The sequence below is a fragment of the Peromyscus eremicus genome, chromosome 13 (assembly GCF_949786415.1).
Source record: "Peromyscus eremicus chromosome 13, PerEre_H2_v1, whole genome shotgun sequence".
Classification (NCBI taxonomy): domain Eukaryota; kingdom Metazoa; phylum Chordata; class Mammalia; order Rodentia; family Cricetidae; genus Peromyscus; species Peromyscus eremicus.
This window is the reverse complement of record NC_081429.1, coordinates 13,407,721-13,424,131: the sequence shown is the minus strand read 5'-3', so window position 1 is coordinate 13,424,131 and position 16,411 is coordinate 13,407,721. Positions and strand designations below refer to the sequence as shown.

Sequence of the window (16,411 nt, the reverse complement as noted above, 5' to 3'; positions counted from 1 at the left end):
TCTCAGCATTCCTTAGTTCTTTGTCTAGGTTTGGTGTTGTTTGTTTGGTTTGTCTTTTGGTTTTGATATCTGTCACTGAAGACTGAACACAGTCCCAGGTGGACACAAAGCACATGCTCCACTGATCACCTAATCCCTCAGAATCTACTTGAAGAATTTTGTGTGGATAATATGAAGACCATTGCAGCCTAGAACACACAAAAATACTGTTTTCTACTTTAGGTTGGGGGGGGGGGGTTTAGCAGGTCAAAGGTGCTTGCCTCACAAACCTCACAATGAGTTTTATTGACAGAACCACAATGGAAGGAAAGCATCAGTTCCTGAAAGGTGTCCTCTGACTCAGGCACACATGCATTCCTCCCCTTCCCTTCCCTTCCCTCCCCTCCCCTCCCCTCCTCTCCCCTCTCCTCCCCTCCCCTCCCTTCCCCTCCCCTCTCCTCCTCTCTTCTTCCCCTCTCCCCTCCCCTCCCCTCTCCTCCCCTCCCCTCCCCTCTCCTCCCCTCTTCTTCCCCTCTCCCCTCCCCTCCCCTCTCCTCCCCTCCCCTCCCCTCTCCTCCCCTCCTCTTCTTCCCTCCCCTCTCCTCCCCTCTCCCTCTCCTCTCTTCCCCTCCCCTTCTTTCCTTTCCCTTCCCTCTTCGATACACATACTAACAATTATAAATAAAATTAAAAAAACTGATATTTGTAGTGGTTCGCTGTTCCAGCTTTGTCCTGGAAGTACTACCCCCACTGAGGCTTCTGGTAACTGTCATGCCTACGAGGCAGGGGCAAGACAGGAGCCCTTAAGACTGGAGATCCGGATGTGCCGGCCCTCTTGGTTCCTGGATCCTGGATGCTGGATGTAGACCGAGTAGAGTTCTCTAGAGAACACTGCTGGACTGCACTTCACCTCTCCTGGACCCTGTAACCTATATCTTTACTTGTAAGTTACCCCACAAAATAAACCTCCCTTTTAACTACATGGAGTTGCCTTAATACTTCCAGCAATAGATATTGTAATAGAGTCCCAGTTTCTTTTCCTAAACAAACCAGTTCAGGTTTAATTGAGTAACTTTTAATGACATTCTGAGCTCCTGTAGTATCAGGAAGAACCATAATGCAGAGACGTGACAGGGTGTTTGGGTGAGATACTAATCTAGGATTGTATTCCATCTGTGAAGTTAGTTAGTTGTACTGTGTGAATTATCCCTAAGGTCTCTTCCACCTCTATTCTACATCTGCTTGCCTTCTTATCCCAGCCTACAGCCTCATTTCTCAAGCAAAAGCCTTCCATCAGCTTTAATCCATACCCATTCTCAACATTTCCAAAACATAAGCAATAGTTCCTAAGATCTAGATTGAATGACCTATTTCTTGGACAGCCCTTGGCTATTGACACTGAGCTCTGGCTTCTCCATTATTTCCTGTGTGAATTCTGTTTTTCTGGTTGAGCCACAACTGATAGGAAATCTCAGCATACTTCCCAGCTTTACATTTTCCTTTCCTCTTCGCTGTTCCTTGATTTAAGAAGTATTTTCTTCTTCCTATTCCAGATAACCTATATTTTGCCCATTTGTTCTCATTCTTGACCATTTTACTTCCTTGGATTTTGTTTGTTTGGGTCAACTCTTATGTCCCCTTTACCTTTTGTTTCTTCATTCTGATACTTTTCATTCTTTCTTCCCCCTTTACCTCATTTCTTCTTACCTGTGTTAACTCTAGTTTTAGTCGCATTTTAAGACAAGGGTGATTGCCTTTTTTTTTCTTCACTAAAAGTACTTACAGTATCATAGCTCTGAGTCCACCTAACCAAGAATGCCAAGTTGAGGAGGAAAGAGGTTTTCTATCTGTCTGTCATGGGCAGCCTATCATTTTTCATGAATGTTTATAAAGCTGTATCATCTGTAGGTGAGTCAGTATGCAGAACACATTGAATCAAGCATGTTGAGGGAAGATGATGGGACATTCTAACCAGATCTAAGCTGTTTCAGAGCAACTGAATCACTCACCCAGTTAGACAGTTGTAGCTGCAAGTTAAGACAAACCTCAACCCAGCTTGGATGAAATAGTAACGGCTAACATAAGCAAAAGTGACCAAAGTGATGAAATCACCAAGAACTTCCATTGTTTCAGTCTCTCTATATTATCCTGGGCACCTTCCCATAAAGCTAGTGTACACCAGGACTCCATGCTTGTCACTCACATAAAAGAGGAAAACGCATTCTTAGCAAAAGTCCCGAAAGTTGATTGGGCTGTTCTAGGATGTGTATATTTTTCTGAATCAATCACTGTGGAAGGGAAGTGAGATCTAGCCATCTGCTAACCCCAGTCCATTCACTCCCCATCTGGAGATGGCTCCTGTGAACCACATGTCCTTAGAGAAAGAGCAAGGAGGAAAGCAACTCCGCTGCAAAGGAAACCAACAAATGGCCACTGCACGAGGCAAAATCCTGTGCCTAGAGTGCAAAATAAGCAGCAACAATTTAAATACTACATGCTCTCTTTCCACGCCATTTTTATGATAATCATAAGACTATAAGATGAGAGGCCGGGCGGTGGTGGCGCACGCCTTTAATCCCAGCACTCGGGAGGCAGAAGCAGGCGGATCTCTGTTAGTTCGAGGCCAGCCTGGGCTACCAAGTGAATTCCAGGTAAGGCGCAAAGCTACACAGAGAAACCCTGTCTCGAAAAACCAAAAAAAAAAATAAAATAAAATAAAGATTCGTCTTTTGAAAACAGAGCTCTTCCACACGTTTTTTTTTAAATCAACTCTTCTAGTTACTCTTTCTGGGAGTACTAGTTGCAGTAGAATTGCCTACTACTGTTGTGAAACCGTAACAAAGATAAGGGGATATTTCCAAACAGTGCTAATTTATTACTTGATTCAAACTAGTATACAGGATGTTCTTGTGGGGAACATGCAAAAAGACCAATTACTGAAGCTGAAGCTGGGCATGGTAACACATTCCTCTAATTAATGCAGTGAGGAAACTGAGGCAGGAGGATTGCCTTGAGCTTTAGGCCAGCACACAGTGTAGAGGGAGACAATCTCAAAAAAAAAAAAAAAAAAAAAAAAGACGACCAACCAGTGATTATTTCATATAAAAAATAAGCAGCTAAGTTTAAAGAAGTAGAGTAAAAACTCCATTTTAAAACTGAAAAGAAAAAAAAGAAACAAACAGCTCATTTCTCGGGTGGGGGGACTGTGGTTCTGTGTTCTGGTCTTGGTATCTTATTAAATACTACATAAGGTGATTATGAAACTCGGGGTCAGGGCAGAAATAACAAAATGTACAGAAGAGGCATCTGCCTGGTGACGTGGGGATGTGGCGACAGCAGGGCCATTTCTTACATAGTTGTCAAGTAGTTACCCAGAACCATACTCCAGTCTTCAAATACCGTCAGGTTTTACCCTGAAGTCAAAGGCCCGTGTGTGTTTTCTAGAGCTTCTGGTTGTCCGTTTCAAAAGTCATTTTCCTCAGTAAATAGAATACTTTTCTTTTCCCAGTGCTAAGAGGGAAAAGGAGGAAACAGTCCATTATCTGCAAGAATGAGTCATCGGCCACTGCTGCTCTTCCACATCCAGGCCTCTCCCTGTCTGCAGCCCTTAAACGCAGAAGGCTCTCTTTTAATGACATACATAAATCCCCTCTCTGGCTGGCTGCAGAGCCTAATTAATCCTGGCCTTTCCATGCTTAATGAAACACCTTGCACACACACGGGCAGTGTGTGTTAGCTTCTCGTGTGTGCTCCGACATGGGGTGCCTAGCAACCTTGCCCACCTTCACGTGAACCATGACACGTCTGTGTGAGCACCACTGCTATTTCTTCAAAATATATCTCTAGAAAATCCATCCCACCACCTGTATGAATAGTTTCCCCAACTTTCCAAACTGTGGAATGTTTGGTTTTTCAAATTCTTGGCAGCAAGCAGGATTTTCTATCTTAATTGTGGCTGCTTTGGAAGGGTATTTTAACAAACACGGTAATCTGGGAGATGCAGCTGCTCAATGTTATTTCCTTCATTAGAACATTTTCCTTATTTCAGTGTATATTTAAATGCCGTATCACAGAGGCCATTTCTCCCTAGAGAATCTCAAACTGTAAAGTTTCCATTTCAAGTCACAATAAAAATACGAGTAACACTTTAATGAACATAATTTAACTGAATATTTTGCGTTGAAGTCTTACCCCTTTTATAGTATCCTAGCCTCATCTGGGGAGCCTGAAAGCAAAGAAGTTACTGCAGCTATAAATGCAGGTTCCTCATTTAAGCTTCAATTTTAGACAGTACACAGAACAGCTGAATAATAAAGTAGAGAGTTCCACGCACCTCTTTAGGTGTGACCCCAGGCATGCGAATATCCAATGCAAAATCTGATGAATCAATGGGAGTTACAGGTCTGGTGGTTCCAAGGCATTCATTGGAAAAGGATCTGGTAGTTTCTTTAAACCTAAAGAAGAGCATTTTAACACCCTTGAACATAATTGGAAGGGCAGAAATAAGTCCTATGACCTTAAGTTTAAGGATTACTAATGTAGATCCAATAAAAACTATAATGCGACAACTCTGTAACCCCGACACCCAGAATCATGTTACTGTCGATGAGCAACATAGAGCCAATTTGTAAGCAAAAGACAATCAAAGCGACTAAGCAGGGCACACTTAAAGTTCAGCTCAATAAAAGCCTCTAATACATATTTATTTCTACTTAATGAAGACGTTATCATCCTCACATGCACGCTGATTTTCTAATGGTAAGGCTATGACCTGGAACCCAGTCACATTTTGTCAACTACAAAAGTCCCACATTACTAATCAGAAACGAACAACAAAACCTCTCTAACCACAATCTTGCTAAGTACAGTTATGGGAGGAAGAAATAAAGACTGCGATGTGAATTACAAATGTACAAGTACATAAATATTTCATCTGGTAATTACGAGGTACGTGTATACAGCTCGATATTTCCTAGTGAGCTATTATAGCCAATGGTCTTCTCCCCACCACCGATCTATCTTGATATTTTATTTCTCCAGGTGTTATACACAGGAAGGCATTCAAGTCTAAACAACTATATGGTAGTTTCTGAAATATTTCCCCAAGAGGGAGCGATTAGTTCTGGAAGTCACAACTTCTAATTGGAGTTCCGAAAGCCAGGGGGGCAGCTTGGCTACAGGACGTTAGGTGGGCTTTATCTGCAAGGGGCACTTGAGGAGAAGTTACTGAGGCTAAAATTCCAAGTCGTTTTGGGTAGAGAGAACCAGCCTTGTAGAGATTTTTTTTTTTTTTTCCCCAAGGACCCTGGTTACTACAAGTGACTACATTTCTAAGAAGCATGCACAGAAACCACCCCAACCACCTTCCTCCCGGGATAGGAACACAAACAAGCCAAACACGCACCTCTTAAAGACAGAAAGTGGGCTTCTGAAGGCCAGGCAGCTGCCTTGCAGGGTGAGCAGCAGCAGCAGCAGCAGCAGCAGCAGGCTGCGGGCGCGTCGGGCCATGTCCGAGCTGGGGCCGGGGCAGCGTGCAGCAGCCGGGCCGGTGGGAGGGCAGGGCTGGCGGCCGCTGCTACTTCATGGCCCCGGGCGACGGGCGACGCGCGGGCAGCCGGGTCCGGGAGGTCTGGTCCCGGTGCGTGGGAAGCGGCACTGGAGTCCGCTCCGCCCGCCGGAGCCGCCCGCCCTCCAGAGCGCCTTGAGCCCCGGTGCGGCGGCCGGCCGGACGTGCGAGGTCCTTATCGCTCGCAATGACAGGGGCTGTGAGGGCTATCGCGCAGACCCGCGTCAGTCATCATTCGGAACCTGCAAAAATAGAAGCCGATAATGGATGACTAACACATTACAGCATTTGTCCTCAGCAAATCCCAGCCGAGGTTCTTTAATACATGAGGAGTTTCACAAGCTTGCGCCCAAGCCTGGGGAAAATGCTGGTCTGTTGATCTCTCTCCACCCCCGCGACAAGCAAGCCCCAGCGACTTCACAGACCCCCGAGTGAAGCCCCTGTTCTGCCTTAGCTTGCTCTTCCTCCCCTACACCCACTCCCGGCTTGTGTTTGTGTTTTCATTTTATTGTTGTTTTGATTTTTTACCTCTGCTTTCCCCTCCTATCCACCCCACTCTATGGGTTTCTTCCTCCATCTCTCATCTCACCAAAAAAAAAGCGTGCTCCAGACCTCCGTTCGATGTAAACAAAGTTATTCACTCAATCACTGACTAAGGCACAAGGAATACACCAGAGGGGCGAAGACAAAGCACTTAGAGACCATAATAATCAGGCAGAAAAGACGAGAACAAAGGCATTTCATGTATATGCACCGCAGGGCTACGGATGAGAAGAGAAAGAGCGAGCTACCCCCTGCCTGCACAAACATTTCTCTGTAAGTTCTCAGAATTACTTTAAAACAAGCTAAAACTCTACAGTTAACATGATAGGTGCTTTGCAAATGCCCATTGAAAATCTGGCATCTAATATATAAAGCAATGATTTCTTCCTGATAGCGGCATGTATTCCCAAAGATGCTCTATCCTAAATAAAGTTTAGAAACTGATAACAGAATTAGAAGTGTGGGGAGTGGAGTGGGAAGGATCTTAGCCATTCTCTAAATGAAGTATGTCTAAAAAGACTATGGTCAAGAACTTCCTATTAATATAAACAGGAGAGGCGAGGGCTCAGGGAAGGCATAAAACTATGGCTGACTGTTAAGCTGAAAAAAAAAATTATCAAAAGGGAATTTGACGGTCTTAAAAGAAGGTTCTAGATCAAGGTCCTCTTATGCTTCCTCCTCCACTCCACACACTCCCCCCTCCCCCAGGTATGAGCACTCAGCTGCAGAAAGGGATAGGCAGCTGTCTTCCATTCTCAGCCTGAAAACCTACTATCTCACTATGGAAAGCAAGAATGCAACCATACCGGACAGACTCCCATGACCAGATCATACCCCAAGCACATGCAAATACCAAAGGGATTGTTTCCTGGAGCCTTAATTATATTCAATAAAAATTTACAGTCTGCAATCTGCAAATACCACCTCTCTTACAGAAAAAGAGGTGTGCTTCTGAGTATTTCTGGATAGTCTCAATCATGTCTTTGTCCCCTATACTGTGATTTCCCCCCCATCCCCTTTCACAAGTGTCTAAATTTGTATGCTTTTTCTCCCAGGCTAATCTTTGTCAATTTCTTCAAGGGGCCTTCAGGCTTAGGGGAAATTTCCCTCTGTTGTCTGCAGAAGCCACATAGAAAAAGTGTGATGTCCCAAGATCAACAAGGCTAAACTCTAAAATAATCATGCTTTGACTTTACCAGTTGCTCTGAACATTTGTCAGATTATGTATTAATTCTGAAAATGATAGTCGGCATTAATTTAAAATATATCGTTCACATTGTGGAAATAACTTCTACAAAACAGAGTTCTAAATCCTCATTTTAATCTATAATTATAATTATGGTCCAGAGAATACCAAGTGAGTTTATTTGATGAATAAATAGCCTTACATATAACGAACATCAGGAGCTGGGGGACAGGGGGTTCATGGTATAGCTTATGTGTAGCAAGCTGGGGGCTCTGAGTTCAATTGCTAGTACCAAAAAAATGAATGATAATTGGATAATTTAGACATTCTCCACAATACTATGTTAGCCTTTAAAAACTGCTCTCTAGGAATCATAGTATAGTGAAGCTAAGCCGTGTGTGTGTGTGTGTGTGTGTGTGTGTGTGTGTGTGTGTGTGTAAAACCAAGAACATAAACACTAACTGTGAACTGAACAATATTCACCATGGCCAGCACTATCTAAGTTAAACACCACATATCAAATATAAATAGACTACAATTTAATATCCAGCTACCTCAGGGGTGCTTGAGGCTCACCAGCACCCAAGGATCACAGGTGATGTACATAAGCAATGACATTTTTAAAAGACTGATAATGTTTGTTTGAACTTTGCCTTTGGCTCCCTGTTTGAGATCAGCAACAAAACCCTTCAGCTAAGTCCTTATTCTTGGTAAAGGGAAAGGCCTCCTGGGGATGGGGGTGTTGGTGTTGAAGGCTGTGTTATTGTCTTTGCTATGAGAACCAAGTACAGTCCTGTCAAGTGACAACGTAGTATATTTCTCGAAGTTCTCTTTTTAAAAATATATATATGTTAGGAAAGGAATTCTATTTCATTCAGAACAGCATTCAAGGACAGTCCTTGTTTTACCTGCCAAGGGGGCTTGGTATTAAACAAAATGCTTGAAAACAAACTTATTATTGAAATTCTGTAACAGGAATACACCCTTAAGTACCAGCCTTGGAAATAAAATTCCACTTAACTGATTGATTTTTATTCCCTTTGATGTTCTTAAAACACCCACTTACAAAAAACGAGAATTGAAGCTGTGGGTAGAAGCAAGGATGACATCCATAACCATAAAAACAATACCTTTCACTGTATAAGTGAAAGCTAATTGTAATTCTTAAAACCTTTCAAAGATGGAAATTATAACACGAAAACAACTATATTTAACCATTACCATTTCATTTTTATTACATAATTCCTATTAATGTAGACTATGTAACATTCAAACTTTTGTCTTAAGATTTTTAAAAAATTCACATTATATGTTCCTGAGATAATGCATTTATTTATTCAAAAATATTTAATTTTGTATATTGCACAAAACATCATGATACATATTTTGGTTTATAAGATGACTAAAACTAAAAAGAGAAGATAATTTATTAAGGAAATCAGAATTTCACACAACTGATGGAAGAACTACTCCTAGAAAAGATCATAAAAGAAATTCGGGGATCTGAGAAATGGAGGCATCTTCAAGATGAAAGGAGATGAAAAGCTGGACAGCATCTACAACAGCAGACACAGCCTGGGCATGCCTGGTACAGGGACAGCAGGAGCAAAGGGCCCAGGTGGGACCGAGGACACGATGTGTTTGAGGAACACTAATAAAAGCTGTCTCCTGGAGACAGGAAGCCCGGATGCACCATTTTATCTGCGACACAAAGCACACATACTGTTTATATCTCCATAATTTCTCTGGCTAAGGATGATTTATAGTTTATGCCTGTATGGGTATTAATTCTAGAAGCAGATCATTAGGCAGTAAGTCGGGGCTGCATTGGAGGACCATAAAACTGAGATCTTAGAGAGTGTGGGTCATTCTCAATACTTTTATTTAGCAAGGAAAAAAGAGGTTCCTGAAGCCTGTAATGGGTTAAAGTCTCAAAGAAACATGTTGACTATCTGTTCATGGATTTATGTACTCAGTGAGAAAAGTGGGACAGAATAGTGGCCCCTTGGAAACTGAAGGAAAACTGTCTGGTATCTAGCTCTATCTGACAGAGGGGGGTCAGAGTCTCTCTGTGCCTTAGTTTCTTCATCAACAGAAATGATCACACCACCTACTTCTTAAGAGCTATTCCAGGAATAAGTGAATTAATCTCCTAAGGACAGAGCCAAGTGCTTACTAAATGCTTGCAATTATTGCTACTCCAAATACATATTCAGTGCCATAATGTTCAGGACAGTGATAATCAAAGAGATAAATTCCCACTCTTATAAAAAATACTTTCTAAGTGTGGGGGAAAAATGGCTACAAAATTATGAATTTCATTTACTTTTAAAGACATTGTAGGAGGCTTCCCAGAATGCCATGGCTAAACTGACATCCATTTGCTGTGGGATGGTCTGTATGTCAAGTGTGTTGCTGATTGGTCAGTAAATAAATCACTGATTGGCCATTGGCTAGGCAGGAAGTATAGGCGGGACAAGGAAAAGAATTCTGGGAAGTGGAAGGCTGAGGGAGACACTGCCAGCCGCCATCAGGACAAGGAAGATGTAAGGTACCAGTAAGCCATGAGCCATGTGGCAAAGTAAAGATTAATAGAAATGGGCTAAATATAAGAGTAAGAGCTAGACAATAACAGGCCTGAGCTAATGGCCAAGCAGTTTAAATAATGTAAGAGTCTGTATGTTTATTTTATAAGTGGGCTCTGAGACTGGCGGGACTTGGTGGTGGGAGCTGGAGAGAAATTCTCCAGCAACAAATGGCGTCCAACGTGGTGGCAAGAGTTTCCACCTAAAAACTTAGAAAAAAGATTCTAAAACGGACCTAAAAACAGCTTCCTAATTGTCTCTCTCAAATAAGCGGCAGCTGCCGGTTTGAGCTACTGGCGGGTTCCTAGCGTGCGCTCTCGACCTGCAGTATGGTGGGAATGAGGCCTCTGCAAGTAGCACATTAAACTGTGTGGTGGATTTAGCCTTTGCTAGTACAAAACAAAAAAAAGAGGTTTCTGGGCTACACGCTACTTTGGTAAAAGTGTAGACCCACTATTTCTGAGAGTTATGGCTCCCAGAGCTGGCGGAAAGCGGACCGCCTCCATGTTGGGAAGCTGAAGTGGGCGGAGCCAGCAGCCACTGCGCCGTTTCAGGCTTAGAAGGCTGCAGTTTAAAAGTAATAGGCTCAAGCTAATATAAAAAAATAAGCCACGTAAAGATGACTACCACACAGAGAATCTGGATTATGTTCTCTTTGATATTCGTAACTGAAGAAAAACATTTGATTACAAAAGCTGTTGAGTTATGCCAAAATGTGTATTTTAAAGGTACCTTGACTTCAAAATTTGGATGTAAGGATATGTTGCTTTGGAAAGGAGGCTCTGATTTTGTTTCCACAGAAAGCCAGAGACTATGGATTTGTTCCAGATTAAGATACATCAGGTTTGACCAGCCAAGACCCCCTGAAGGTCTCCAATGACACCATGGCCCAGATGATCCAACATCCAGAATGGTTTGAAGGCATCTGGCTCAGACGATACAGCCTCATGGACTATTCCATGATCCTAAAATTTTCTTTCTGTCTCCAGAAGATACAGCGCCCCCCTCCAGCAGGAAGTAGTAAGAGAAGCTACGCCCAAATTCCCAAATATACCAAGCTGGCTTTAGAGATGGTATTGGCTCACTCCCCCTCTAAACCCAGACATATTGCTCAAAAAAAAAAAAATGGTTAAGAGATTCTTGTGTCCCAAATCAGAAGAGCCCTCTGGTGTGGGACAGAGAAAAAACAATATTTTTATTTAAATCAGGTTGATTATAAATACAATCTCTTTCTAAAGAAAAAAAGGGGATAGTTTAGATATGATAGGATGAAAGGATAGATTAATGAACCTACTTTTAAAGAGTAACAACTTGTTTAAAATGTTTTACATTGCTATAGATTTTAGTTTATTGATACAAATTTAAACTTAATTTTGTTATACTGTATATATATTTCTATTCTTGTTTGAGGTATTATGTTTATGTAACTCATTTAAAATTGTAATGGATAATTAAAAAATAGATTAATAGTTAGTCATCTATGATAATATTTGTAGCCATGTTAGTTAAGTCTTCTAGGTATACATAGATATATTTCAGATAGATAGGTAGTCTTCAAACACTTCAAAGACCTACAGAATATGGCATTTAAAATGTTTTAAAAGTTTAGACTTTTTGGACAGTGAGACATGTCTGCTCCTGACAGCACCAATTTACTTCAGAGAGGAGGATGGGCATCGAAGACACTCCATATGGAGTTTATCTTCACCTTGACAAAAATAGCCATTTGGGCAAGAAACTGTTCTTGCCTGGACTGCTTGATCAACTGGACATGCAGGACCCATAGAAAGGTGACCACTGAACTTTGCTTGACAAAATGGTCCTTCAGGTTCCTGCTTTGCAGAGAAAACTGCCAGACATTCTACAGGACACAGAGAAAAGTGAATAAGAGACTCTAGGCCTGTGGGCTGAAGACAGATGCCCCAACCTTACAAGAGAACTTTGAATGACTGTCCAGGCTGCCAGCTGTCTCTGTCTACCCTACAAGACTCCTAAAAGTTGCTTATATCCTTCTCCATTTCTCAGGTAGTAATATATCCTTCTGAGGTCTTTGATGTGGTTAAAGACTAGATACTTACAATTTTCCTTAGTTATAATAAAAGATAAGTTAGATATAAAACCTTAAACTTACAAATATAAGATAGATAGGATCTCTTCTTTAATATTGTAACTGTAATTCTTGCTTGATAATTGTTTTGTTATATGTAATTTTACTATGTTAAAGTTAAAACCTTCCTTTTTAAGAAAAGAAAAGGGGAAGTGCTGTGGGATGGTCTGTATGTCAAGTGTGTTGCTGATTGGTCAGTAAATAAATCACTGATTGGCCATTGGCTAGGCAGGAAGTATAGGCGGGACAAGGAAAAGAATTCTGGGAAGTGGAAGGCTGAGGGAGACACTGCCAGCCGCCATCAGGACAAGGAAGATGTAAGGTACCAGTAAGCCATGAGCCATGTGGCAAAGTAAAGATTAATAGAAATGGGCTAAATATAAGAGTAAGAGCTAGACAATAACAGGCCTGAGCTAATGGCCAAGCAGTTTAAATAATGTAAGAGTCTGTATGTTTATTTTATAAGTGGGCTCTGAGACTGGCGGGACTTGGTGGTGGGAGCTGGAGAGAAATTCTCCAGCAACATCCATTCATGCAGTAACTTGATTTCTGGGCATTTATTCTTGAACAAAACCTAAATAATGACACAAAAATGTCAAAAAAAGATATTTAATAGCATTGTTCAAAATAACAAAGGACTAGATGTTTTTTAATAGTAGCATTAGAAGCCACTTAAATGTACATCGAAAGCAGCTTGGTAATATTTTTTAACTAAAACTTACAAAAATCAGTACCCCCTTTAAAAAGACAAATTTCTTTTTAAAGCCAAGAGCACAGTCTATAATACACTATTTTTTTACTTTGCATAACCAAAAATTTTAAGAATCTCAGAGGAATGTTCCAATTATAGTACAAATAATCTTTTTTTTTTCTTTTTAAAACCATTGAACATGAAGTTATTGACCTGATGCTTCAACATTCCAAGATACTTTAGGAGATTTCTGTTTTAAAATAAGAACATCTGGGCTTGCGAGAATCCTCATCACTTAAAGGCACTTGCTGCCAAGCCTGGAGACCTGAAGCTCAATCCCCAAGACCCACATGGAGAAATCTAGTTCTCTACATGCATATCCACACATACACATGAATACACACAATAAATAAATAATAATTCAACTTAAAAAGAATTTTAAAAATGCATCCTACTATGTGACCAGCAGTTAGTGCTGGATATTAATAGAAAAATGCCCTCACTCTGTGGTCTTCTTTTAAAGGCTGCTTGGTTACCCCTACTAAATGGTAGCTGGCTTCTCGCAGTGTAGTCTTTTATGATTGTACCATCAAAAGTCAAATGCATCTATAATATACCATCCTATTGGCCACAATGATGATCTCCACCCCTGGAAGCTTTCATTAGATGGCAAGAGGATTTTGTCTTGTTAAGACCGTGTGATGCTGACCCTTTAATTCAGGTGGTCTTTCCACCCAGGTTTTTACTACACAGTTACTAGTTTCCCTTTTAATTAATGTTTTTGTTGGGGAGGTTATTTTTATTTTACAGGCATTCAATTTTTCATCAGAGTTTCAGCTTATTTTACCTATTATATCACAATGGGCTCCTTGTTCCCTGTTTTGCTCAATGGGTTTTAATCAGTTACTATCTTTATGTACATTACTTTAATGCTAAAATTGTCTCAGTTGTAGACCTTCAAAGTTATCTTTGCCATTTGCCCATGATTCTTGGAATATTAGAACTTTCCCCTCTTCATCCCACTTGGTCTTTGTTGACATCCCCAAATGGACTGTTCACTTTATTTGGATTCCGATAGTGCCATATGATTTATTTGACTCTGAAATGCTCTCCAAAGGCCCCATGTCAATAATCAGTGGCCAGTTTGGCACTCCTGGAAGGTGGCAGAACCTTATCTTTAAGAGGTGAAACTTAAAGGGAATCTTGGGTATCTGACTGCATGCATTTGAAGGAAATAAGGAAATGCTCCACATCTTTTCTTTTCCTATCCTGTGTTCCCAGCTATGAAGTAAATGGCTATGCTCTACATCACTTCCCCTGAGAGGTCTGCTGCTTCACCACAGGCCCAAAAGTAGCCAGTAACCGAACAAACCTACTGCTACTGTCGACTGATGCATGTCCCCATACAAAGTGATTATCTCAAGTACCTGATACACTGACAGAAAGCTAACTGAAACATCATGTCACCAATCCAACCACATCCACGCTTCCTTACTTCTGTAGGGCTCTCTGCTGTCCTACGCCTGTCCCATTATTTGAATGTCTACCCTGCTGTGCTCTATCTAATGGCTTTAGGATTGTCTTATCGAGGAATGAAAAAGAAGGAAGGTTAATTTTGATAAAGCAAATTATAGAAAGCAAATGCATGTATTTAAAAAGCAGAGATACTCTAACTTAAACTATTGTATTTCAGCCAGGTAGTGGTGGCACATGCCTTTAATGCCAGTCCTTGGGAGGCAGAGGCAGATGGATCTCTGTGAGCTCAAGGCCAGCCTGGCTACAGAGTGAGTTCCAGTACAACCAGGGCTGTTACCCAGAGAAACCCTGTCCTGAAAAACAAAACAAAAAACAAACAAACAAATAAACAAAAAAAACCCATTGTATTTCAAGTAGTATTTTTACATGAAGGGGTGAGGGGGGCTACCAATTTCTGTGATTATACTTTGGTAACATAAATTTAAATTTAATTTTTATCAGCTAGGGTTTCTTTTGAAACCACAAGAAAACGAGAACATATGTCCCTCTAAAAATATATCTTATTGAATGAGGTTCTTCAGATTTCAATGAATAGGTTATTTGAGTTAGGTAATATTTTGGGAAAACACAGAATTTTCTTTGCTACAGACTGAACATTACGGTGGTTATACAGCTGTGGTACAGTGTCCCTACAGCCCAGCACTATTAACATTTTGGCTGAAGAATCCTCTGATGTGCAAAGCTGTCCTGTGTATCACCAGATGTTTAGCCATAGCCTTGGCCTTCACCCACTAGAAGCCAGCGCACTCCTCTGAGCTGTGGCAACCAAAAATGTCAACAGACATTGTCAAATGTCATCTGAAGGGTAAAATAACCCTGCCTAGGAATTTCCGTTGTAGTTCATTAAGATGGAGTTTAATTTGTTAACCAATGCAATGTCATTTCTTTTTAATACACATAAAAGTCTGAAATGTGTTTATGAATACAGAACATCTAAAGAATTTAAAAACAGCAGAAAATAATATCTGTTTCCATATTATCTCACTGAATTCTGACTTTGATGTTTGGGTTATAATTTTTCTTTTATAGATGAGAGATTTAAGGCTCAGAAAAATTAATTTACTGTTTTAATTATACAGTGGTAGAGTTTGGACTCCAATCCTGACTTTCAGGCTTTGACATCTATGCTTTTAACTCATACCATCCACCAGGAAACAGAGCCTTCACATTTACAAAGGATGCTCTCTTTAAATATAAATAAATAAGCAAATCTCTGAATACTGTTTTCTTGTTAAAAAGTCATCACAGTCAATGTTTATTGAGCAATTATTATATCCACTTCATGGCATTTCAGTTCCTCATGATTCTCGGTGTAGCTCTATGAAGTTTGTGTGATCACTCCTGTTTTACAAAAGTGGAAATTGGAATATGGTAAGAACGGGCAATCCTGCTCAGGGTAGAAAACCAGGGTATAAGCATGGCACTCCCACCGCACACTTCAGGCCATTAACTGCTCAGCTGCACAATGTAAACTAGCCTTCCACTCATTCCCTTAGTGGGAAGCATTAATGTTTCCTCTTACTACCTTACAGACATTGCTTCTTTAGCTAAAGCAGTAGGAGACAAGGAGAAGGCAAACGACCATGTTTCAACGTGGATGCAAAAGTAGATTACGTTTGGCTTACAGGGGTCTTCTCAACTGCTTCCCAAAATCAGAGTAAACGTTTCAAAATTTCACATCAAAGTCAGATTTCCATGGCAACAATCAGCTGTACCAAGTAGTCTTTTCTTTTAGTCAGGCTGGCGATAAGGACTGCCACAGCCTCCACTGCTCCCTATATGTTTTCAGACCTTGAAGTCATGAGTAGTTTTCTCTGTCACTCAGCACGAATATGCAATCACTATGGTGGTCTTTTCATTTGCTTTTTGCTTTGTTTTTTAATACCTAGCCCACTTTTCCCACTTACTACCTGATATCTTATGATCATTGATGTTTAAAGTTCTTTTCTTCACATAGGAAGGGAAAATTCACCCTATGTATAGCATGAAGTTCATCATCTACAAATGTTAATCAATCCCCCTCCTCATTTCTTTGCATTAGCAAGAAGCCAGATTGGTGGCACTGTATACTCTTGGATTTATTTGAGAATCACCTCTTCTAACATGCTGCCATTCTGAAATAGTCTTTGCTTGTGAGTCAAAATTGACTTAGTATCTGTTGTAACATATATGCTAAAAGGTCTCAGGGAACCACTGCACTTAAAATTTGCCAACAGCA

At 40.8% G+C, this 16,411-nt stretch overlaps 1 protein-coding gene across 7 annotated transcripts in view; it reads right to left on the bottom strand.

Annotated features, from left to right (window-relative positions):
• Positions 1 to 16,411, bottom strand: part of Pam (peptidylglycine alpha-amidating monooxygenase) — a 283,282-nt gene that overhangs the window by 158,657 nt on the left and 108,214 nt on the right. For 4 of the 7 annotated variants that reach the window (XM_059278064.1, XM_059278067.1, XM_059278068.1 and 1 more), the window contains exons 2-3: positions 5,384 to 5,787; positions 4,313 to 4,433 (exon numbers count right to left, since the gene is read on the bottom strand). In XM_059278064.1, coding sequence (XP_059134047.1) covers positions 4,313 to 4,433; positions 5,384 to 5,487 — 225 coding nt within the window. In that variant the 5' untranslated portion in view covers positions 5,488 to 5,787. Of the gene's footprint in view, positions 1 to 4,312; positions 4,434 to 5,383; positions 5,893 to 16,411 lie in introns of those variants that run through there. The other 3 variants (XM_059278066.1, XM_059278070.1, XM_059278069.1) reach the window with 3 other exon arrangements.